A 26,543-nucleotide genomic window follows, 5' to 3' on the forward strand; every position below is an offset into this window, starting at 1 on the left:
TCACAAGGTCTTTTCAGCTAGTAGTCTTAGCTGGTGCAACATGACAACAAAGGAAGTCAAAGGTATAGATTGGGAAAGAAAAGTATTCTTGTTGGCAGAGGACACGAGTATTTATGTAAATCTAAAAGATCAATGAAAAAAAAAAGCCAAAACACTCATGGAACTAATAGGTGATTATAGCACAACAAATACATTAATATTCAAAAGTCAGTTGTTTCCCTGTATACTAGCAGGGAATAATGAAATTTGAAATTTAAAACATAGTACCAACTAGTATATATGTCTGAGACAAGCAGAAAAGGGCAGATAAGTTGATATTAGGTGAAATGAACCCTAAGATAAGTATTCAAATGTTTTTTCTTTCATGCAATTGTTTCTCACATATTTATAAGATGATTTCTTTTTTTGCTTTGTATATCCCTCCCCCTGCTTTCACTGTATTTGATGTTGGTATAATTTGTGGAGGGGAAGGGAAAAAACAAATCGTTTAAATAGGACACAGGTGGATCCAATGCAACAATGAGATGTACAAGTTGTTATGTTGAAACAAACTTTATGGGAAGGGATAGCAAAGGAGGAGGCAACAATGCTTGATAAGAAATGTACTCATTATCTTGCCCATGTAATTGTAACCCCTCTATATGGTATTCTCACAGTTTAAAAAAAAAAAAACAAAAAAAAATAGCACCATTTATAATAGTACCCCTCACAAAGAAATATTTAGATAAATAATACGTAAAATATATAAACAAAGTTACAAAACTGAAGAAAGCAAAGAAATGGAAAGATATTTCATTGCTTTCTTCAAAGTTTTGTAACCTAATATTGCAAAGTGCCAGTTCTTCACACATAGATTTGTAGATTTGATCAAGTCCCAGTCCAGTCCCAGTAAGTTATTTTGTGACTGATCTAAATTGTATATGAAAAGGCATAAGATTCAGAATAGTACTGATAATAAGATTCTAGCATAGTATTGATGGGGACAAAGAAGTTGGAGACTAATAGTACCTGACTTCAGACCCAGGTACTGTCCCTGAGGTTTTTCTTGTTCAAGGCTAGTGCTTTATTATTTGACCCACAGCTCTATTTCTGGCTTTTTTGGTGCTTAATTGTAGATAGGAATCTCACAGACTTGCTGCCCAGGCTGGCTTCTGACTTTAATCCTCAGATCTCAGTCTCCTGAGGAGCTAGGATTATAGGCATGAGCCACTGGTGCTGGCCTAGTATGGTGGTTTCTTTTTTTTGGGGGGAGGGAAGGGGGGGTCTGGTCGTGGGGCCTGAACTCTGGGCCTGGTGCTGTCCCTCAGCTCTTAAGCTCAAGGCTAGCACTCTACCACTTGAGCCACAGGGCCACTTCCGGCTTTTTTCTTTTTGCTTATGTGGTGATGAGGAATCGAACCCAGGACCTCAGGCATGCAAGGCAAGCGCTCTACCACTGAGCCACATTCCCAGCCCCCTAGTTTGGTGGTTTCTTAAAACTACATTTTCTTTTACTATACAATCTAGCAGTCACTCCTTGGTATTTATCTTAGGAAACTGAATACTTATGGTTTATATAAAAACATACACATGTTTATAGCATCTGTTTATATACATTACCAAACTGAAGCAACCAAGATGACTTTTAGTAGATAATTGTGCTATATATAGATACTATAGTAATTCAGAACCTGACATCAAAATACACAAAATAAAAATTTGTATTACTGAGGGAACAAAGCCAGTTTGACAAGCTTATACATTATATGATTTCATCTTTATTCAAGGTAAAACTATTCTGGCAGGTTAAAACTATGGAGACAGTAAAAAGGCCAGTGGAGGGGCTGGAGTGGCTCAGTGGTAGAGCGCTTGCCTTGCATGCATGAGGCCCTGGGTTCCATTCCTCAGCACCACATAAGCAGAAAAAGCTGGAAGTGGCACTTTGGCTTAAGTGGTAGAGCAGTAGCCTTAAGCTGAAGAGCTGAGGAATAGCGCCCAGGCCGAGTTCAGGCCCCACAACCACCCAGGCCGAGTTCAGGCCCCACAACCGACAAAAAAAAAAAAAAAGGCCCATGGATGCTATGCGTTAGTGGGAAGGAGGGATAAATAGAGAAAGCACAGAAGAATATTAGGGCAGAGAAGCTGCTCTATATCTGCACTGTATCTTGTCATTATACATGTGCCAAAAGCCATCAGTCACTGAGAGTGAACTCTGTACTACACTCTGTAGTTAACTATGGGCTTTAAATAGTAACGAAGTAGGTTTATCAGCTACAAATAAATGTACCATGGGTGGGAGCCATTGATAATGGGTTATTTTTTGCATGTATGGGGTTACATGGAAAGTCTCTGTACCTTAGGCCGACTTTGCTGTGAAAATAAATCTAAAAAATAAAGTTTTAATAAAAATAGTGATATAGTGAATCAGTATAGAGGTACATTTCTAACTTCCAGAGAAAGAACAAAGAGTGGGCAAGTAAATGGTTATATGTGTTTGTCTTCTGACTTATGAGACAAGTTTTGGTTAATGCTTTGGCTTGTAACACTGATGACCATCCCTCTATTTTCTATAATGGTGTCTTGACACTTGGGGATTCCTGAGAAATCAACAACCACCCTTATCTCTTAGTAACTAAAGTCACTGTAGTTAGTTTTGCTGAAGGATTCTGTTCTTAGCTTTTGTATGTTTTCTGAAGGAAAAATAAAACTTGTAGTGGAAAGTGAATGTGTGGCTCAAGTAGTAGAGTGACAGCCTTGAGCAAAAAAGCCATGAATCCTTCAGTTTGAGCCCAAATGCTGGCACATACAAAAATACATTTAAAGCAGGCTTTTTGGCTCATGCCTGTAATCCTAGCTCCTAAGAAAGCCAAGATCTGAGGATTATAGTTTGAAGTCAGCCTAGGCAGGTAAGTCTATGAGACTCTTATCTCCACTAAACATTCACACAAAGCCAGAATGGAGTTGTAGCTCTGATGGTACAATGCTAGCCTTGAGCAAAAAAAAAAAAAAAAAAAAAGTTCAAGGATGGCGGCCAGGCCTTCAGTTCAAGCCTTAGAGCAAGCAGACAAAAAAAGATTAAAAACAAAAGCAACCCCCCCTCCAAAAAAAAAAAAACCATTTATTTGAAGAAAGTTGATCTTTCAGGCATGGTTCTTGTTGATTGAATATGTTAATTCTTGCTTTCCTAGTCATACTATATTATGGTCTTTCCTTAGAACTTCTTGTTATTAGGAGCTGCAAGCTCCTAAGTATTGATGAGATTAGATTTGTACCATAAGTGTTATAATTGAATGACTGATGAGAAATTGACTGACTGGAAATGCATGAATGACAGAATGAAAATGAAGCTCAAACAGGTTAGTAACTTGAAGTTACCCTAGTAGTAGGTCTGTATCTTAAATTTAGATCTTTTGGCATCAAATCATGGTGGTGTGTTTTTCCTTTTGTATATTTATTTAGCAACTAGCTGATACTCTAAAAGAATGTGATATCAAATAGGACAGAACAGCATGCTAATTTTTAAAATGACAAATGAATTCTAGTAAGAGTAACTTTAACAAAATTACATAGTTGTTTTAATGACCTTCCAAATGAAACCTAACCTAAATAACCACTTATACACCATTTAGGTGCATCCAATTCCTATGTGTGAGAGACAGTATCAATTGCTGTGAATTCGGTTTCTGCTAAGTGTTTAAATTAGCCAAAGTAGAATAAAGACCCTACAGAAAAAAGCACAATGAATTGTCAAAGGTAGGAGGAACACCAGAAAGGACCCATTGTCTGGAAGCTACAGAAAACCTAGTTCAGATTGTGGTCAAGTGTGTTGAATAGATTGGAGATTTAGCTAAGCTGAGAATTGAAAATAAGCTTTTGAATTTACCTATCAAAAGGGCAACAATTTTTTTATTGTTGTTTTAGAGGTGATATACAGTGGGGTTACCTTTACATATATCTGGTGATATGCATATTGCTTTCCTTTTTCTTTTTTTAACATTTTTTTTTTGTAAAAATGCTGTACAGCGGGGTTAGTTACATGAGCGAGGTAATGAGTACATTTCCTTTTTCTTAGTATCAGCTGCTCCCTCCTTCTCTTTCATTCCCTTCCTCCCATCACCACCTGTGAGTTGCTTAGTTCATTTTCATCAATGTCTAGTGCAGCTGATGGGCCGCTCTGCTATTCTTTTTCACTTGCTTTCCACTGAAGGGCAAAATTTTTAACACTAGGTGTTTGAGTGAAAGTTAATGGATTAGGGAGGAAATGAGAATTAGAAGTTCAGATAAGAGACATTTTATTGTTTTTTTTCCCAGCATATTTGAAAAAAGAGGCAGAAATTGTTCAGAAAGCAGGGGAAAGTATTTTTAGTTGGAGCAGGGTTTTTCCTTATTAAAATGTGCCATGACTAAAATATACATGTGGGTACAAAGAAGTTTCCGCTGTTAAAAAGGAAGGAGAGATACAATTTAAAGGAAACATCCTCTAGGAGGCAAGATGTTGGTGTATTTGTCTGGCATTTGGAAGTGAGGAATATGAGTTGGGATGGATGCCATAATGCTAAGTTTAGAGCTGCAGATGAGAGAAGTGGAAGGAGCTTTTTTTTTTTTTTTTTCTCCCGATGTGAAATAGGAAGCAAAGATTTTTGTCTCCAAGTTCTGTGGTTAGAAGTGGAAGAGAAAAGAATGGCAGAGTTGAAGCACCTGTCATGGTGACCACTAATTGTGACAGCCTTGCTGGAATTGGAAACTCAATTGGTGACATCAGTCTACCTAGTTGTCCGATTTGTTTTTGTTCCTCCATTGGAAGGCAATAGGCTCACCACAGTTTATGTCTTGATGGGGTAGTTGTGGCTGAGGATAAGAGGACTAGGGAATTGGGGATGCTGGTGAGTCTCATTCAGGCTATTCATTTTACTGCCTGGGCTACATAGAAGGCAGTGAAAGGAACAAACTTAGTTTAGGCAGTGAGAAAGGCAAAAGCCTAGAAGTTGTGATGAGAAATCAAGATGTTTAACATTTTTTAGAAGCACTTCTAAATGATAACCTGTTCAGGAAATCTGCTAAGGGAGTAGAGAACTGAAGCAGTCACTGATTGCTTAATTCAAGATACCATTACTTCATGTTTTGTAGTCTTGTATTAAAGTAGAATTTAAGATTAGGAAAAGATTAGATGGGAATGCGATGGAGAAGCTGGCCTACTACTACTAGGAGTTATTTGGAGTCTTGTGAGTACTACTAACAAGAACAGGATGAAAAATGTCTGACAGACTGGATGGATATGTAGCATGAACTCGAAAAGTGATTTTGATATGAAATCGCAGTATCCTAAACAACTTTTGTTCATCTTATTCCTCGATAAGGGATTAGGAGTAGGAGGAATGCCATTCCTACTTGAAAGGGATAGAGTGCCATATAGGGAATGTTGGATTTCCGTTCCATCTTTTAAAGCAGAGTCCATTTTGTATAGTGGCTGGGTATGTGTTATAGGAGTTAATGATCTGTTAGGGTTCCTAGATAGAAGAGTGGAAATTTGTAGGAAGTGAATTGTGGAGTTTTAAGTTAATGTATTGATTTTTACATGCCATATTTTTATCTACTTCAAAAAAAGGACTTCATTTTAACCTAATTTTAAACTCAGAAATGTGTGATGAAAAACCCTCCAGAGTTCCTGTGTACCACTCCCCAAGTGGTAACATTTTACATTTTGCTCTGTGTTAGTCTCTTTATATGTATATAGGCATATGCACATATTTACTCCCAAAACATTGAAAGTAACTAGTAAGTGTGATGTCTCTTTGCATCTAAATATTTGTGTGCTTTTTTCTAAAAATTCTTACATAGCTATATTGTGATTATGCAAATGTACAACACTAACCTTGTTGTAATATATAAACATTTCACCACTTTCCCACTATAGAAAGAGAAAGATTTTGATTTTTTAAAAAATTGGGATCTAATTACAATTAAACAATATGTTTAATTATTCAGGCAGACTTTTTTTTTTTTGGTTGGTCATGTGGCTTGAACTCTGTCCCTGAGCTCTTCAGCTCAAGGCGAGTGCTCTACCACTTGACCCTTCTTGTTTTCTGGTAGTTAATTGGAGATAAGAGTCTCATAGACTTTCTTGCCTGAACTGGCTTTGAACTCCGATCCTCAGATCTCAGCCTCCTGAGTAGTTAGGATTACAGGTGTGAGCTACCCACTAGTGTATTTTTATCTGGAATTGTTTTCTGGTCTTTTTTGCTTTTTTTCATGGCAAAGTTTTGGGAAGTTCAGGTTGATGGTTGTATTCCTTGAACATGTCTGTTTTTTTTTTTGTTTTGTTTTACTTTAATTAATTAGATGTTTTTGGTAAATCTTTTTTTTCTCTTCCTTTCTTTTTCTTTTTTCCCTCAACCAATAGTAGATATTTAATTGGGTGGATGGTTTCTTTTTCTTTTCTTTTTTTTCATATATATATTTTTAATTGTAAAAATATTGTACAGAGGCCGGGCACCAGTGGCTCGTGCCTGTAATTCTAGCTACTCAGGAGGCTGAGATCTGAGAAGCAGGGTTCAAAGCCAGCCTGGGCAGGAAAGTCTGTGAGACTCATCTCCATTAAACCATCAGAAAACCAGAAGTTGCACTGTGGCTCAAGTGGTAGAATGTTAACCTTGAGCTGAAGAGCTGAGGGACAGCGCCCAGGCCCAGAGTTCAATCCCCATGACCTACCCCAAAAAAAAAAAATACACACACACACACACACACACACACATACACACACTGTACAGAGGAGTTACATTTACATGAGTAAGGTAATGAGTATATTTCCTATAGAGCATTGTTACTTCCTCCTTTGTTTTTCTCCTACCATCCTTCCCTCCCTGCCTCCTCAATTCCCCTTGCCCCAAGTTGTAAAGTTAATTTTCAACTTACTATCTTGTTGTTACAGTGGGTCAACCTGTATCCTTTTTTCAGCGTTTTGTTATTTCCCTTCTCCTCCCCAAGTTAGAAGATGCAGAGCATAAGATGCAGGGCACTGGAATCAAATACAGTGAAAACAGGTTATACCATAGGAGAAGAACACGAAAGAAACAAACAAAAAAAAACACATGGTACATTATAAATACATTAAAAACAACAGCAAGAAGGATAAAGGCACTTGTGTCTCTATCTTGGGGTTCATTTTACTTAGCGTCATCTTATATGGTCACATGCACATAGCTTTTGAGCTTTTTAGCCTGTCCTACCACTTTGGGTTTTTTTTTTTTCTTTTGGTCGGTCATGGGGCTTGAACTCTGGGCTTGGGCTCTATCCCTCAGCTCTTCAGCTCAAGGTGAGTGCTCTACCACTTGAGCCACAGCACCACTTCTGTGTCCTACCACTTTGGAAATCAGTATGGAGGTTCCTCAAAAGACTCCACATAGAACTCCCCTATGACCCATCACTCCCACTTTTGGGCATTTACCCAAACGATCACAAACAAGGTCACACCAAAGCTACCAGACAACTATGTTTATTGCAGCATTATTCCCCATACCTAAGATATGGAACCAACCCAGATGCCCCTCAGTAAACAAATGGATCAAGAAAATGTGGTACACACACACACACTCCACAATGGAATTCTATGCCTCCATCAGAAAGAATGACATCACCCCATTTGTTAGGAAATGGAAAGACTTGGAAAAAATTATCTTAAGTGAAGTAAGCCAGGCCCAAAGAAACATAGGTTCCATGGTTTCCCTTACTTCCTTTTCTTGATGTACTGGGGTTTGACCTCAGGACCTCATACTTGCTAGGTAAGCAATCTACCACTTCAGTCACACCCTCAGCATTTTTGGTAATTCTTGCCTGATACAGTAACTGACTATAGTGGCCAATGGTGATTTCCTCATCCCACTATTTTCTTTATCCATTATGGGATAATAAATGTTAGCATTTTGCTGTTTATTTTGTTTTAGAACATTTCTTTTTAAAAGAGAAGCTAAAGCCATCCATTCCATTTTATCTTCTTCCTTTTCCCCAACTTCTTCCACTCTTAAGAATTGAGTGATCAGGGGCTGGGAAGGTAGCTCAGTGGTAGAGTGCATGCCTTGCAAGCATGAGGCCCTGGGTTCGATTCCTCAGCACCACATAAACAGAAAAAGCCAGAAGTGGCGCTGTGGCTCCAGTGGTAGAGCGCTAGCCTTAAGTTGAAGAACTGAGGGACAGCGCCCAGGCCCAGAGTTCAGGCCCATGACCGGCAAAAAAAAAAAAAAGAATTGAGTTATCAACAAGCTGTTAATAATTTGTGCTAAGATCATATTAACCAATTGATTTTAAAAAAGGAATGATTATGGGACATATTTTGTATATACATATTTTCTTAGGAAAATCCAAGTGAGAGTTTTAGAAGTTATAATGAGTGTATGCTTAATCACTTTCATTCTTAACATTTGCACACATGTAAATATCCTTCGATTGTATTCACCTTCCCTCTATCTTTCCTTAAGCAACTCACTCTTCTAGAGTTTGTGGAGTCTCTCTTTGCTTATATTTTATGTAAAATTTTAAGGAAAATACGTTGTTTAATTAAAGGATTGAACCCAATCAATAAGTGTGCCATATAGAACACATTGTAATCTAGGAGGGACTTGTAGGATTTAGAATATTTATGAAGCAGTTTTAGTTTGTAAACAGAAACTTAACTAGAGGTGTAATTCTTTTGAAAGTACAGATTTATGTAAGATTTTTTTCCCTCACTATTTGGTTTCTTTGTTCCTTGGAAGTCTTTGAGATGGAATTGTCCCCAACAAATGTTTTAAAACTTCCTGAGGAAAGTAATAACTAGCTGGGAGAGACTTCAAAGTAAGATTAGCAAGGTTATCCTCTCTCAGGGCTTTCCTTATGCCTTTAGTGACTGGTGACCTATATATATTTCATTTTTTTTTGTACTTTTAACCAAAGTTGACTCAGAATTTTTTTGCAAGGGAGCTTTTATTTTCACATCATCCAACAAGATTGAAACAAACCCCCACTTTTGTAGATCATTTAGTTTAGCTGGGGAAACAGATTATAAGTGAATGACTACATTTAAAAATGGTATTGTGGGAAGTGCCCTGAGAAACTGATCTAAGGCTCAGATTATGTGACAGAGACCTACTTTTGGGAGACTAAAGGCTTTCTTGAGAATTTGCCTTTAAGCTGAGTGCTGAACAATATATAGAATTAACTGAGCACTGAAAAAAGGGATAAAAAGAATTAGATACAAACCCAGAGCTTTTTTTTTTTTTTTGTGATTTTTTTTGGTGTCATAAAAAGTGATAGGAAGGAGGAAGTTAAAGAATGAATATCCAGATCTGAAGCTCAGAAAGCTCTAGGGTGGCAATAAAATATCTTGAAGGGTTTTAAAAAATCAGTTTCCATTCAAAATTCCTTCCTTTTTAAAGTATCCATCTTAAAAAATGGATACTATTTCTTATTTGCATTGTTTAGATACTTTTTTTTTTTTTGTTTTTTTGGGTCTGGTCATGGGGCCTGAACTCTTGGTGGGCCCTGTCCCTCAGCTCTTCAGCTCAAGGCTAGCGCTCTACCACTTGAGCCACAGCACCACTTCGGCTTTTTTCTTTTTGCTTATGTGGTGCTGAGGAATCGAACCCAGGGCCTCTGGCATGCAAGGCATGCGCTCTACCACTGAGCCACCTTCCCAGTCCCAAGATACATTTTTGTTTAGGTACAGTTGTAGTTTGTACTGTTTTCAACAAAAATTGCATGTGATAAAGCTAAGGGAGCTGTTTTAATAAATGTTATAGTTGGTGGTGGTAGAGGTGAAGATCCTAGATTCTTACTGTTTCCAAAGTGGTAAAGTGAGGAGTTTATAGAGAGAAAGTATACCATTAAAAGAAATGGCAGGCCCATGCTAGGAAGCCCAAGAGCAAACACATGGTTAAGAAAATTTCTGCTTACTAACATTTGTAGAGTATAGAGAAATTAATAATAATGATACTGGCCTGATCTTAGGGAAATGAGGGATCCGGATTTAGCAGATTTTTGGAAGGGATCTAAACATATTATAAGGCTCCCATCCCTTTATTTTCAAGTATATGTATGAAATGCAACTATATGTATGGAGCCCTGAGTAGGAGTTTATTGCACAAAAGTCAAACTAAAGACAGAAAGGTCAGGCTAAGGGTGCATAACTTCTGCCACGGAGGTGCCTCAGTTGGGTTAGAACTGGCCAATGCTTTTCCACCTCTAGGAAGAAGTGCTCACTGTAAACTGACCACAAATCATCACTGAGGAGTGGCCATGAGTGGTGCTTTGAGGAGATTGGATTTCCGAGGGTTTTGTAGGATGCAGCTAGGAGAGGGGGTTGGTTTCAGTATTCTTTCCCTAGAGCTAACCTGCCTCAATAATTCTTTTCCTTTTTATGAGAAAGCATTTTATCAAAGGACATAGTGTATGCCTTAATATTTTGGCTTCTAAGACATGGAAAACCAGAAATTAGAGGTTTCATATTACATTTTGATTTTATTTATTAAAAATTTGGGCTTAGTGGGGAAAGTATTTGGAAAAGAAACCTGAATTTGGGGGGGAAAGTTATTTATTTGCTTAATGAGTTACATATGAGAAAACCTGAAATTTAGTTTGTTGGTTTTTTTTTATGGAAAGTCTAGGTCTGTGGCTAAGCAGCATGGTTCAGTGAGAACCTTCTGAACTCCTGGTTCAGAACAGTATTGATCTGTCAGAGTTTAAGACCTGTGTTACCTAACCATCTTGTACAGATGAGGTGAGCTCACTGTCTTGTGCAACTGATGTACAGCTTGACTCAGCTCTTTGATTTTATTGCAACTGCAATCTGTTTTCTTCCCTAAATTAGGTATTAAATAGAGCAAGATCAGATAACAGGTTTTTATTATCAGGATCTTAAAAATTAGAAGACTTGATTACCTTTTCCCTCATAGCCTTCTGAAGGAGACCAGAATTCCATAATATGTAGTTGGATCACTTAATTATCAAACTTGACCACGTTTTTTCTTTTTTGGGTGCTGGTCCTTGGGCTTGGACTCAGGGTCTGGGCACTCACTGTTCCTGATCCTTGATCCTCTTCTCTGAGTCTCCCGAGTGCCACCAGCACCCTTTTACAGTATTAAAAAAAAATAGGAAAAAAAGAAAAGAAAAAAAATACAATCCACCAAATTAAATATCCATTATTGATTGGGGGAAAAAAAAAAGAAAGGAAGGAAAAAAAGATTTACCAAAGATTTACTCTTCTTCCCTCTGATACTAAATATAACATAATTTGGCAGTATACAAAATACATCATGTCTTTGGGTATTGCTTCATCTGAAAACTTTAAAAAGTGAATTATGTTTTTCCTTTAGAAAGGTCATAAATTTTCTTTTATAGTAACAAAACATGTCCAAACAAAAAAGTAAAGAAATGAATTAAGACAATTAGAGGTCAGAGAGTGAGACTATACTGCTGCTGGCCTAGGCAGGGCACTGTGATGCATCCACATCACTTCATAGCACATCTCTGCTTCTCTTCATGGTGCTGTGTGCTAGGAAACCTCCTGCCTTCACTAAAGCAACACATCTGAATCTGCCTTCATATTTCATCACTCTTAGTTTAAGAGTTGTACTGTAGGAGACAAGCCAGTTTGAAGAAATAGTACTTTGTTTACTTTGTATAGCAGTACTTTGTTTACTATAAGTTTATTACTATTAGTTTATTTTAGTGCTTATAGTTTCCTAGTCATTAAATACACATTTATTTATATATACATTTATAGAGAGTATATTCAATATACATTTTTAGAGAGTAGCTACTTTTAATGCAGCCTTCATCTTTTTTTTAAAAAACAATCATGTTTCATTCAGTATGTAGCTTTTCACACCCTCTCTCTTGCTTTACTGAAGAGAAATGTTAGCTTTCATGTGCCATACTGTCGGGTCATGAGTGTGGATAAGGCACAGGAAGTTGGGGTCAGCATTGTTTACAAGTTGCCCCCCACTGTACCCTCCTGGTTTCTGTTTTTGCTGTTTAGGTAATTGCTAAAGAATGTAAAATAAAAAATCTTTAGAAAGAAATGATTTTCCTGAATGGCGTTTTCTAATTTGATGAACATATACTTTGATTTGAATCCTTGTGTAGATTCACTTAAAAAGGCAGTCACAGTAGATTGGTTTATAGAAGCAATTTCATTGCCTGCAAAGATGTAAAATTGCAGTGTTATACTTAAATTGAAAGTTACATGCAACCATGGATAGAGCTTTTTGACTGAGTTATTTGGTTTTACTGTTGATGCACAGTAAATCTTTTCTGTACATCATAATCTTGTAAAATAAAAAGTAGGGGTTAGGTAAGTTGCTCGAAATAAACTAGGATATGTTCTATAATGTTCCAATGTTTATTTCTGAGTCATATGTGAAAGTTCCTGTAGCTATTCTTTTCATTCTAATTAAGTAAATTTGACAGGTTTCAAAAATGGCATAGTCATTGTGGAGAGCGCATTTGTATACCATATTTAATATTATGTGTTTATGTAAGAGTAGAATTAAAGACCTATTTTGTTATAAAGTTCTTTTCCTTAGTATAAAGTTATATCTGACATTTGTGATTTTAATATCAGGTATGGAAAAATGGTTTTTTTTTCCTTTTTCATAACTTTGCTGCTACTTAGTGTAATTGAAACTTCCAAGTAAATGTCTGTATTTCACTTACATTTGTCTTATGTGGCCAATGTAACATTTTTGTTCTGCAAGTCTAGTAAGTAAAGATGACTGGTCTTAGAGGATTTCCTTGGATAGATTGTAATAGGACAGCATAGGCAGGGCTCTGAGCTGCAGCTACAAGATGTTGCCAATTAAGAGGTGGTAATTTAGGGCTGCTTGGAAAAGTTCTACAAGTAACTATAATGCACATACAAAATTCACATTATCATTACTTGAACCAAGAGTGTAGAGAGTGATTAATTATTCAAACCCTTGTGCTGTGATGTGAGTAGAAAGAGTTGTCTTAATAATGTGAGAAATTGAAAAACCATTTACAACACATAATCTAGTTTACAAAGAAGTCTTGTGCTAGAATACTTTTTTAAAAGTATTTTTGAATACCATTAAAATTGCTTTCTTTTTCCCAGCAAATACCTGACCAACTTGTTTCTGCTTTAATAAATCTTTGGAAAAACTAAAAAAAAAAGTGAGAAATTATTTGTTATATTTATGATAGTTCTTTTAAAAGTATACATTTATTAACTGATAAAATGTTTTCATAGCATCACTTGCTAAAGTATATTAAATCAGCATTGTAATAAATTACCTCCCACTTGATTTTGTTTATGTCATTTTTATATTTTAGAGACATTAGTAGCTACTTAATGGACTGAGAGAGACTACTTCATAATTTCTGTTTCTACTTCATGAATTGGAGTTGAGAGACATGTATTTATTAAATGCCTTCTCCATGCTAGTGGCTATCCCATGTTGTCCAACAACCATTTTACAACTCTGAAGATTCTGGCTGCATTCAGAACCTATAGGTGAATGCTGAGGCACAGAAAGCCAACTTTAGCAAAAGTTCCTGAGGGGTATATGGAGATGCTATTCTTTCTGAAATCAGGAAACCATGGTAGTCTTGCTACATTACAACATTCAAAATAGCATTTATAGTAGTAATATGACATTTCTTTGGAGGAGTGTTTTTTTCAACATTGTATTTCTTTTTTGGTCTGGTTGTGAGGCCTGAACTCTGGGCCTGTACGCTGTCCCTCAGCTCAAGGCTAGCGCTCTACCACTTGAGCCACAGTGCCACTTCCAGCTTTTTTCTTTTTGCTTATGTGTTGCTGAGAAATCGAACCCAGGGCCTCATGCATGCAAGGCAAGCGCTCTACCACTGAGCCACCTTCCCAGCCCAACATTGTATTTCTTAAGGGAATGAATGAATGAAGAGTAATACTGAAAACCCATAGTTTCTTTTCAAAACTGAGATTCTAGTTTAAAAGTTCTTAAAATGTTTTAATAAGTACTCTTCTCAACACATTAGAGATAAATTATAGTCTCTCCTTGATGCATCACTTCATGGTATTATGCCGTTGTTTTACCTCAGAGTAGTTTGCTTGCATACTAATGATTGTTTCAAAGTCATCATAAATGCATAAACCCACTACTTAGTTTTCTTAGCTGTTGTGATATTTGGGAAGTTATATTAAGTCTCTGTACTTTAATGATTCCCTACCATCACCTCTGTTTTGTCACTGGGGATAAAGACAGTATCTCATAGATTTATTGTGATTTATTGTGATTTATTGATAAATTAATTATGATGAAGAAAAAATTTTTAGGATGTACATTGACTCATTTTACATTTTTCTATACTTCAGAAAACTTAAGAATATTGCACATTTTTAGATGGTTTCTACATTATTATATTTCTACTTATAGATTCAAGTAATAAAGATGGTATTGTGTTTGAGTTCACAGGAGGTTTGCCTTTCTTTGCAGTACAAGTGTAGTATATGCACAATGATACATAATCGGTACTATATATAGGCTTATGCAAATTTGAATCTATTTTGAATTATAAAATCTTTACAAATTTGTAAATAAAAATACAAAAAGCACCATTGCATTGACTCTTCTCCCTTTGTCTTCTTAGCTTTACAATGAAGAGGATAATTCTGAATCATCTGCTTCAGAGCAGCCGTCCACTTCAAACTCGATACCACAGGCTGTGCTGACTGCCCCTTCTGTGCCGGCACCTGAGACAGACTCCTCTCCTCCACCATATAGTAGTATTACCGTGGAAGTACCAACAACTTCAGGTGGGAAACTGCTTGCTCCCAGTTGATTTTGTTGACATTATGGTTTTATGTGATTATCAGGTCTGTTAATGTGCTTTTAAATATATCCACACAATACACATGCACATACAGTAAACAGATACATACACATGTGTATGTATATATGTTTAATAGAAGATAACATTAATAATGATGAAAGTGGTGGGACATTGTGGGTTGGTGTGGCTGGAGGGGCAAGTGTGCTTTCAAATATATGTGATAATTCTTGAATGCAATGATTATTGCTTGCTGCTGCTTTTTTCTTCAGGCCTTTCTAGAGAGATAATTTCAGTTCCTTTTTCAACAATTTTAGTTAATATGTTGATGTATATACTATTACAATTTTTATATACTATTTGATTTGTATCATTTTGAATACTATTACAATGTTTCCAAGTCTGATAATTTCCAAGTAATGTATAAATCACATTTCTAAATATTTTATATATGTGTATTATGAATCATTTAAAAATCAGATATTAAAACATTTTAGCTGAAATAAAATTTCCACTAGAATATTTCATCTTTCATGTTTCTTATTCTAAAATCAATGCCATTTATATCTCCAACTCATGCCAACTTTCTCTGTATTTATTTATTTAGTTAGTTGGTCGTGGGGCTTGAAGTCAGATCCTGGGCATTGTTCCTGAGCTCTTTTTGCTCAATGCTAGGGTTCTGTCACTTTGAGCTACAGTGTCACTTCTGATTTCTGGTGTTAATTGGAGATAAGAATCTCATGGACTTTCCTATCTGGGCTGGCTTTGAACTGTGATTCTTGGCTAGCATTACAGGCATGAGCCACCAGTGCACAGCTTGGTTACCATTTTTAAATGTGTGGAAAAATCCAGTATTTCTTCATCAAATTCATTTTTTTAATGCAGTTGCTGAAAATCATGTTCTCCATGAAAGTGTCTTTACTAATAACATTAACAAATGTATATTTGTTTTATTTGTATATAATGTTTATTTGATCAGTGTGCTTGTTTAATACCAGTTTTATATGCAGTTGTTGTTTGGGTTTGTTTGTTTCATGGTTCTGGGAATGGTACCCAGAGCTTCATGCATGCTTGGCAAGCACTCTACCACTACCTGTAGCTCCTCAAGCAGTTTATTTGTTGGTTTCCATGAATTCTGTTTATTTAAACTTCTTTGAAGATTATTAAATTTTATTCTGAATTTCCTTCCATCAGTATTTTCAAGTTTCTGGAAGAAAGGATAATGAATTTGCTACCCTAGCTTGGTCTGGATTTTTTCCTTTCTTTCCCTCCCCCTTTCTCTTCTTCTTGCAAAGTATGCCACTTACCAGTTGTTCAGTACCTTGCAAGTCACTTAATTTTCCTGAACCAGGAGAATTGCTCAAATTAATATATAGAAGAATGGTATATTAAATGTTTAGCATTATATAAATATTACTTTTCCTGATATAATTTTTGTGACTATGAAATAATAAGAAAAAATTAAGAAAATTTAATTTCTTTCTTTTTTTTTGGGGGGGGGGGGGGTCCGGTCGTGGGGCCTGAACTCTTGGCCTGAGTGCTGTCCCTCAGCTCTTCAGCTCAAGGCTAGCACTCTACCACTTGAGCCACAGCGCCACTTCCGGCTTTTTTTTTTTTTTTTTTTCTGCTTATGTGGTGCTGAGGAATCAAACCCAGGGACTTAAGCATGCAAGACGAGTGCTCTACCACTGAGCCAACTTCCCAGCCCCAGAAAATTTAATTTCTTTGTGCATACTAGTAAGTTTATAGATAGAGCTCATGTTTTGTGAGATTTTTACTTTCCTCCTCTTTAACCTCCTTTTCCAAATCTTCTTGAGACCCTTTTTTAGTGTATTAGTGTTTAGATGGTATTTATCAGCCTTTCTGTTTATAATAAATACATGATAGAGCTCATGTTTTGTGAGATTTTTACTTTCCTCCTCTTTAACTTCCTTTTCCAAATCTTCTTGAGACCCTTTTTTAGTGTGTTAGTGTTTAGATGGTATTTATCAGCCTTTCTGTTTATAATAAATACATGATTAAGGTAAAGTATTTGGTAGTAATAGTATTTTATGTGATATAAAGAGCTTAAGAAACAGGACTACAGTAGTCTTTAGTGTCCCATTGAAAAAGAATATGGTCATGACTATAAAATTCTATGCAACTATTTTTAATATTTATCCTTAAAAATTCTTTTTGCTCAGATACAGAAGTTTACAGTGAGTTTTACCCTGTGCCACCTCCCTACAGCGTTGCTACCTCTCTTCCTACATATGATGAAGCTGAGAAGGCTAAGGCTGCTGCCATGGCAGCTGCCGCTGCAGAAACATCTCAAAGAGTAAGACACTGATCATTTTAACATTATTGGTTTTGTTATTGGATTATGTGTTATCAAAAGTAGTTCTCTGTGCGTAAGAGCATGCATCTTCTCTGTGCATCAGTACATGTCAGTTTTGGGTTCCTCATCTCCACTGGCCTCCCCTCTACTCCACCTCAGCTTGTGTTATTTCAGGTCTTGTTTGTTACCCACATCTGATCATTTCTTAAATTGTGAGCCCAGACATCCATGTACTAGCTGCCCATTCTAACTTACTCCACCTGGCTATCACTACCTAATACTTTCACCTGGACTTCACTCCCACTTCCCTTAACTGCCCATATATTTACTTTTCCTCCTTTACATAGTTTAGATTTCGTCATGGTCTATCACTGTGAGTCATCTTTTTATCTTTTATAGTACTTTGCCAGTTCTTTAGGAAAAATTCCAACTAAACAAAATAGTCTACGGAAATAAGATATAAGGGTGCTGGTGGCTCATGGCTATAATCCTAACTACTCAGGAGGCAGAGATCTGAGCATCATGTTTCAAAGCCAACCCCAGTCAGGAAAGTCCATGACTCTAACCTCCAAAATTAACCACCAGAAAACCGAAAGTGGCACTATGGCTCAAAGTGGTAGGGTGCTAAGCTTGAGCAAAATATCTCAGGGATAGTACCTAGGCCCAAGTTAAAGCCCCATAATGAACAACAACAAAAGAAGATATAAGGGCTTCATAGTTTTCTTCATCTACCTTTTAACATATCTTATCCTAGAAATTTGGAATGATGATCAAAGATTTCACCTTCTCTTTCTTTTTCATTAATGCATGCTTGTTCTTTGTTCTGGCTGTCTGAATAATGTAGAGACAACAGGATGCATGTATGCTGTTCTGTTGCCAAGTAAAAGGCAGACATTATTTATAATTCAGTCTGCCTGCAAGTTTTTTGCCTTTGTTGTTTAATTGTGTGCTTCTACCGACTTTAGAAGTCTAGTTTCAGGTTTCTAGATTCATCTCAGTTTTTTCAGAAAAAGAAAACAAAAAACAAATGCTTACCTGGGAAAGTTAGGATGAAGTGAGAAAGGGAGAGGGAAGTGCTTCCATGTCTTTCTCTTGTTCACTCTAATCACCCATGCGAGGCCTCCTGCTGTCACTCTTATATATCATGCATGATCCTGTCTTAGGACGCTAGCACTTTCTGTGAGATATATACATAGCCAGCTATTTCACCTTTGAAGTCTTTGTTGAAGTCTTACCTCAGTGGAGTTTGAACTTGGGACTCTTGTGCACTTGGCTTGCTTGCTGTGCAGGTGCTTTACCACCTGACCCATACCTCTAGCCTAGCTTTTTCCTGATTATTTAAGAGATGAGGTCTCAGTGTCTTCTGCAATCCTCCAAATTGCAGCCTCTTCAGTAATTAGGATTATAGGTGTGAGCCACTTGTGTTCAGCTTTGTCATATTTAAAATTTCATTAATTATATTGATTCACAAACTTTCTTCCCTTTTTTATGCCTTCTTCTCTGCTCTCCTTCCCATTTTCCCTTCCTATCCCCTCTTTTCCCTTCTCCCTTCCCCTCCTCCTCCCTCTTTCTAACCTTTTATTTCTTCCCTATGTCTCTCCTCTCCCCTCTGCCCATTCCCTTCTTCCTCCTTTTTCCCTCCCTTCCCTACTCCTTCTCCATTTTCCTTTTCCTCTCCCTTTCCCTTCCACTCCTCTCCCTTTCCCGTTCATTTTCCCTGTCAAGCTTCCCTCCCTCCCTCCCTCCCTCCCTCTCTGCCTCTCTTCCTTCCTCCCTCCCTCCCTCCCTGCCTTCCTTCCTTCCTTCCTTCCATATGTAGACCTTTCAATAATTATAAAAAGTAACTCATTATCATGCCTTTGTTTATTGACTAACTCCTCTGACTATAAGATAGGCTCCAGAAGGGCATGCATACTTGTTTTATGGACATTGACCTATCCTGAGGACCAGGAGGCAATCCTGGTCTTCAGAAACAGAATGACTGTTTCAGTAATATTTATTAAAAATTGGAAGCAATCAATGAAATCAGATTTATATATACTTTCAGAGAAGTTCTTTATACCTATAAGCAAATACATTAATAAGTTATTTTTTACTGTACTGGGATTTGAAATTAGACCTTACACTTACTAGGTAGGTGTTCTGCCACTTGAGCCATGCCCTAGCCCCTTTAGGTTTATTTTTAGGGTCTTAATGCTTTTACGTGGGGTTGGCATTAGACTGAAATAGCTATGCTACATACCTGGGATTATAGACATGCACCACATACCCATCTTGTGTTTTGAAAGGGAGTCTTCCCAAATTTTTACCTTGGCTGGTTCCCAAAATATGATCCTCCTAATTTCTACCTGTAGAGTAGCTATTACTAACAGCACAAATGATTTATATTTAATATTTTTGGTGATTATTACTAGAATATTAATAGAATATAGTAGTCTAAGGATGTAAATGCTTTTTTCTAAACACACACACACACACACACACACACACACACACACACCCAGTTCCTGGGGCTTAAACTCAGGGATTGAATGTTATCCCAGACACACACACACACACACACACACACACACACACACACACACACACACACACACACACACACACACACACACACACACACACACACACACACACACACACACACCCCAGTTCCTGGGGCTTAAACTCAGGGATTGAATGTTATCCCAGACACACACACACACACACACACAGACACACACACACACACACACACACACACACACACACACACACACACACCCCAGTTCCTGGGGCTTAAACTCAGGGATTGAATGTTATCCCAGACACACACACACACACACACACACACACACACACACACACACACACACACACACACACACACCCCAGTTCCTAGGGCTTAAACTCAGGGATTGAATGTTATCCCAGACACACACACACACACACACACACACACACACACACACACACACACACACACACACACACACACACACCCCAGTTCCTGGGGCTTAAACTCAGGGATTGAATGTTATCCCACACACACACACACACACACACACACACACACACACACACACACACACACACCCCAGTTCCTGGGGCTTAAACTCAGGGATTGAATGTTATCCCAGACACACACACACACACACACACACACACACACACACACACACACACACACCCCAGTTCCTGGGGCTTAAACTCAGGGATTGAATGTTATCCCAGACACACACACACACACACACACACACACACACACACACACACACACACACACACACACACACACACACACACACCATCCCCCCAGTTTCTGGGGCTTAAACTCAGGGATTGAATGCTATCCCAGAGCTTCTTTTAATATCATGGCTAGCGCCTTATCACTTGAGCCACAGCTCCATTTCTGGCTTTTTTTTGTAGTTTATTATAGTTAAGACTCTCATGGGCTTCACTGCCCAGGATGGCTTCAAATTGTGATCCTTAGATCTCAGCATCCTGAGTAGCTAGTGTTACAGATGTGAGCCATTGGTGCCAAGTTTATGCTTTTTAAAGTTCACTGGCTAGATATATGCAATAATTTACCTCACTAGCTTATAACAGTCTGTCAGCAGTCTGAGTTTTTACTGAGCTTACAAACTAACTGATTAATAGTTTCTTAGATGTTGGTAAAAGGCATACCGCTTGAATAAGAAACAAAGACTTCTTTATTCACAGCAGTTGTAGATTATTAGCATTTTGTTGTACCAGTTTTTTTGAGCCCGAGTTCTACAGGCAACACAAAGAGGGCTAAGTGATTCTCTCCACATGCAGTGGTATATTGATAGAAGAACCCTCAGCCTAGGGATCTTGACAGTAAGTAAGAATGCCAACACCTTTGCTCTGAAGAGAAATGCACTTTTTTGGGGGAGCTCTCACCAGATAAGTATTTAGGAAAAGGTGGCTAATTCCTTTTTCTGGAAGCCATGTAGAAGCACGAGAGAGGTCTATAGAGACTGACTTTTTAACACAGTCCTCTACTGATGGACATTTAGATTGTATCTAATCTTTTGTGCTTATTAACATTGCTGTAATAAATTATCTTTAATAGTTCACTTCTTTCGTGTGTGTGTATGTGTATGTGTGTATGTGTATGTGTTGTGGTACTGAGATCTTGTGCTTACTATTCAAGTGGTCTGTAACTTGAATCATGCTCTAAGTCATTTGTGCTTTTATTTTCAGATAGTCTTCTGCTTTTTGCCCTAGTTGATTCTCCTATCTATACCTCTCATGTAGTGACAGTTAGCACCATAGTTGATTGGTATGTTGAGATGGAATTTTGCTAAATTTTTTCCTGGACTTATCTTTGGACCCTGATCCCTCTGTGTCTACTTTCTGAGCAGCTGGACTTACAAGTCTGAGCTACGAGACCTTGCCAGTACTTTATTTCTTATAAGTAGGATTTGCATATAGGAATTTGTACAATACATTGTAAAAACTGAAATTTCTGGACCAGAGGATGATTTTTAAAAGAGAAGAAGTATTTGTTTTACTTCCTGGTTTTTCAGGGTTCAGACCTGACCTCTTTCCTCTGTGATACTGTATATCATCGTGGTATGAGCATGTTCAGCCAAAAGCTGGCTAAAGTAGTTCACTGTATGGCAGACAGCATGGGGAGTAGTGGTGGTGGTGGTGGATAGAGGCCATAGCAAGATATGTCCTCCTCTAATTCCTTTATACAACTACTTAAATATAATTACACTTAAAAATAAAGATATGCCCTCAACAACACATTCTATAACCCCACCAGCTGGGGACATAGCCCCAGCAAAGGAGCTTTGGGTATGCATACCTTATATCCAAACCACAGTATTCCATCTCAGTGCCTAGTAAGTTCATAACCATTTCAGTATAAAACTAGGCCATGGCCTAGACTCCTTGCGGTATTAACAGTTCTATCTTGTTCAAAACTATAAGCTAAATGTTTCTACTGAGATTGAGAACAATCTCTTAGTTATAAACCTCTGTTAAAACAAAAATAACAACAAAAAGCAGTCACTTCTAACACACAATCGCAGAATAAAGCAAGGGAAGAATAGAGGTATAGAAAGAGGAATGGAATGAAAGCAAGAGCAAACTCTATAAGGCAAACATTAAATACTGTTTGTTGCTTCATGTTCAGCACTTAGGGCAGTGGTGTCATGATGTGAGCTCCAGTGGGCTTTAGCAACCCAATGCTGCGGCCTTGCCATTTTCTAACTCTGTTGAGCCAACTTTACTGTGCCGGCAGCTTTCCAGAAGATGTTCCATATTCCTGGCATCTCCAACATCCTGGGGTCTCCATTGCAGCTTATTCTTCACCCTCACATCTCTATACATCACTCTCTCATGGGCTACTTTCAGGGAATATGACCTTGTTATAAATTGCCTGGCCTCTGGACTTTCCTTTAAAAGTTGAGTGGTGCTGGGTGCCGGTGGCTCACGCCTGTAATCCTAGCTACTCAGGAGGCTGAGATCTGAGGATCACGGTTCAAACCCAGCCTGGGCAGGAAAGTCTGTGAAACTTTTTTTTTTCCCAAGTAGATTTTTTTTTTTTTGTCAGTCATGGGGCTTGAACTCTGGGCCTGAATGCTGCCCTTGCACTCTTCAGCTAAAGGCAAGCGTTCTACCACTTGAGCCACAGCGCCACTTTTTCTGTGAAACTCTTATCTCCAGTAAGCCACCACAAAACTGGAAGTGGTGCTGTGGCTCAAGCCTTGAGCTGAAGAGTGCAGGGACAGCATTCAAGCCCCACAACCAACAACAACAAAAAAGTTGAGTGGTCTTTCATGACTCAAGTCCCTTGCTTTCTATACTCCTGAAAAAACAGCGTCACATAGATGACACCAAAAACCACTAACAACTCATGCAGTAGGTATGGATGCAGTAGCCTCCACTCAGTTGATCACTGTGAAATGAATCCTGAGGAGAAAACTTCCTTGTCTACTCTGAGGTCTACAGGGAGACCTGCAGATACTTTGTCCTCAAGAGAAAGTCTTTCTAATCACTTTACTCTTCCATACTGTTGAGCTAGCAGATAGGTGGATGCATGGCTAGTTTACGTCTGGCCAATTCCTGAGATACTGTGAAAGCATCTTTCCTATTTTCCAGATGCAATGTGTTTTTTTAGTTGATGTCAATCTCTTCAGAAACTATGCTTTCCTTGGCTCCAATTTAACACTTTCATGATACATCTGCAAGTTTTTCAAGTGTTTCTGCTCTTCTTTTTGCTCCAAATTGTACTATAAACATGGCTGAAAGCCGCCAGTAATAACTATGCAGCTGCTTAGATGCTATGCTGTCTTGAATTTCCTCTACCAAGTAGCCCATTACTTTTAAATACAACCTCATGTGATGTCTGAGGACACAGACAAAATATATACAGATTTTTTTCCCCCAGAATATAACATGAATGGCTTCTAGTCCAATTCCTAATGGACTCCTAATTCCTCATTTCTCCCTGAACCTTACTAATACAACTTTACTGTCTGTATTTTTCTCTACATTTGGTCTTCTGAGCTTCTACCAGAATTGCCTATTTAAGTTCTGCTTAAAGTACAGTAGTTTTCCCAGTATACTTTCCTAACAGATTCTTGTTTACCTCCTGGTGATGAGGAAACAGATTGAAGAGGGGGAAGAGGGACTTACATTAGGGGGATGGGAAGAAAAAGTATTTTTTATTTTTGATAAATATTGCCAAATTATAAACAAGAGATTGTGCCAATTTGTGTTCCACCACTGATTATGAAATGTCCTATTTTTTCCATTTGACATTAAGGCAGCAGTGTGAAACTGCTGTCTAGTATCATTTTTCATTCAGCTTTTGTATGTTTACTTTTAACCTTTTCAGAGGTGCCCATGAAAAAGTCATATTTGCTGCAGATATTTCATTCCTTTCATTCATCTGTACAACAAATTGAGAGCATTAGCTTTTTTTTTTTTTTAACTATTATTTGATACAAGGTCTCATTGTGTAGCCCAGACTGGCCTACAACTTGGTGCCTCAGCCTCCCAAATACAAGGATTTCTATGTGTGCACCATTTTACTAAAGTGTTCCTACTCTTAAGTTTAAGATGACAAGATTATAATTACTTTAGCGAGGTGTCTTGATTTATATGATTTATAGAATCCGGAGGAAGAGTGTCCACAAAGAGATGACTTCAGCGATGCAGACCAGCTTAGAGTGGGTAATGATGGCATTTTCATGCTGGCGTTTTTCAGTAAGTAATCTTTCCAAGCTGCTTTAAAAAAAAATGTTGCCTGTGTTTTTATAGCAATATTGATAAAGAAAAGAAAACATTGCTAGCATGTATTTACCTCATTTAAAATGAAGATTTTTCCTGATAGTGAACTAATAATGAAGACAGATGTTAGATTCTTAAAGCACTTAACTGCAAAATCAGAGCCATTACGTATATGCTGATCATGTAAAGGTATGTAAGTATATTTAAGCTAAATAAGTTAAATAAGATTAAGAAAAATGCTGCAATGTAGATTCAAGCCGTAGAAATACACAGACATACACATATCTCTTCCTATTTTACAAATATTTACCAATATTATATCAATGAAATTGTGTAAAGTAAAAGTACTTTCATTTTCTGTTATAGTTCCCTGCCCCTGTAGGTTACAGGCTTAGAACTTATTTTGTAAGTATGTTTGTAATTACTGCCCTCTAGCGGCTATTTTTCAAATTGCAACTTGTTTTATTTTTTGTGCTATTAACATGCTATCAAACAATAGCTATTTTTAGTTACAAAAAGGTCTGGAAATATATGTTCCTCAATATAGTTTATAAGATAAGCGTTTTAGGTTATACTCGTGCAAATAAAATAGCACTAATTAATTGTATTCCGATTAAAACCTTTCATACATTTAGTTCTTGTTTTATTTTGTGTTTTGTGCTTATCTCTTACCTCATGTAACTCTAAAAAGTTTACATTTAAATTTGGTAATATTACAGGAAGAAATGTATTTATATATTTTTCATGATCCTTTAAAGTGCTACCACAAAATGTCTCACATACGTGCTTATTCTGAGTATCTCTCATACTGCTTTTTATGAAATTTTTAGAAAATGGGATAGACTCTAGTTCATCAGTTAATTAAACTCTAGTAATTATAATTTGGTTCAATGGATAATTGACATCCTGTGGAAATGAGCTTGAACTCTAGTGCTTTAAAATGTAATGGACTATTTGGCTCTATTTAGAAAATGTTTCTCCTAACACTCAGCCTTTTCTGTTTACAATGTGTGACAGTCCTATCTCACTCAGCGTGTATTATTCCTGCTTTAGACATGAGGAAAGAATTATTAAAGAGAAATTAAGTTATCCCTAACTTAAAAATTAGGAAAGTATTTTGAAAAATAAATTCTGAATTGTAAGAAATTTTAAAACTGTTCTTCCAAAGCAACTACCAGTCTTCATTAGCACCAACAGTAAATGAGAGTTCTTGTCTCTGTGTTTCCTTACCAGCAATTAATATGGACTTTTTTTTTGTCAGTCCTGAGGCTTGAACTCAGGATCTGGCACCATCCCTGAGCCTCTTTGTACTCAAGACTAGCACTCTACCACTTGAGCCATAGTGTCACTTCTGGCTTTTTTGAAGGGTTTATTGAAGATAAGAATCTCATGGACTTTCCTGCTTGGACTGGCTTTGAACCAGGATCCTCAGATCTCAGCCTTCTGAGTAGCTAGGATTACAGATATGAACCACCCATGCCTGGCTTGGACATACTTGATTATTTTAGATATTATAGTTTTGTGTATGGTGGATCTAATTCTAATTTGCATTTTGAGCATCTTTAGTCCAGGAATTCAAGAACCTTCCATTTATGTGAAAAGTAAACAATTATTCTAATGTAAAACTTTTTAGTATAGCTTTTAGATAGGGGTGCAATTTGTTAATGAAACTAGAAAAGTAATGAATCCAGGAAAGTACAGTATAACTATACCTTAAGCTATTTGCAAAAAAAAATTGCATTTCATTGTTTTATCTTTTTTTTTAAAAAAAATCCAAAAAAGCCACTGTAGGCTGATCATTTAGGATTGGAAACTACATTATGGTCTAGTTTGTAGCTGGCTTAAATTATACTGGCACTGATGGTTCATGTCTGTGATTCTACTTATTCAGGAGACAGAATGGACAGATTGTAGTTCTGTGCAAAAGGTTTACAAGACCCCTTCTCAACTAAATGGGACTGGGTACTATGATATGTACCTGTCACCCCTACTGTTTTAGGAAGTGTAAGTAGGAAAATTGTGGTCTGGTTGAGTCCAGGTACATAGGGAGACCCTAAACTAGAGCAAAGGGGCTTCAGGTGTGGCTGAAGTTGTAGATCTCTTGCCTAGAAAGGCAGAGCTCCAAATTCAAACCTTAGTATTAAAAAAAGAAGAAAAGTAGTGTCACCCCACCAGCAATAAGCTTCAGAGAATTGATTCCTCC

At 37.3% G+C, this 26,543-nt stretch overlaps 1 protein-coding gene across 1 annotated transcript in view; it reads left to right on the forward strand.

Annotated features, from left to right (window-relative positions):
- The window catches only part of Ndfip2 (Nedd4 family interacting protein 2), a 50,338-nt gene that overhangs the window by 13,801 nt on the left and 9,994 nt on the right, over positions 1-26,543 (forward strand). The window contains exons 2-4 of the mRNA XM_042682646.1: positions 14,596-14,761; positions 16,959-17,092; positions 24,223-24,316. Coding sequence (XP_042538580.1) covers positions 14,596-14,761; positions 16,959-17,092; positions 24,223-24,316 — 394 coding nt within the window. The remainder of the gene's footprint in view (positions 1-14,595; positions 14,762-16,958; positions 17,093-24,222; positions 24,317-26,543) is intronic.

This window comes from Dipodomys spectabilis, unplaced genomic scaffold (genome assembly GCF_019054845.1).
Source record: "Dipodomys spectabilis isolate Male_0828 unplaced genomic scaffold, ASM1905484v1 ptg000075l, whole genome shotgun sequence".
In the NCBI taxonomy this organism is placed as follows: Eukaryota; Metazoa; Chordata; class Mammalia; order Rodentia; family Heteromyidae; genus Dipodomys; species Dipodomys spectabilis.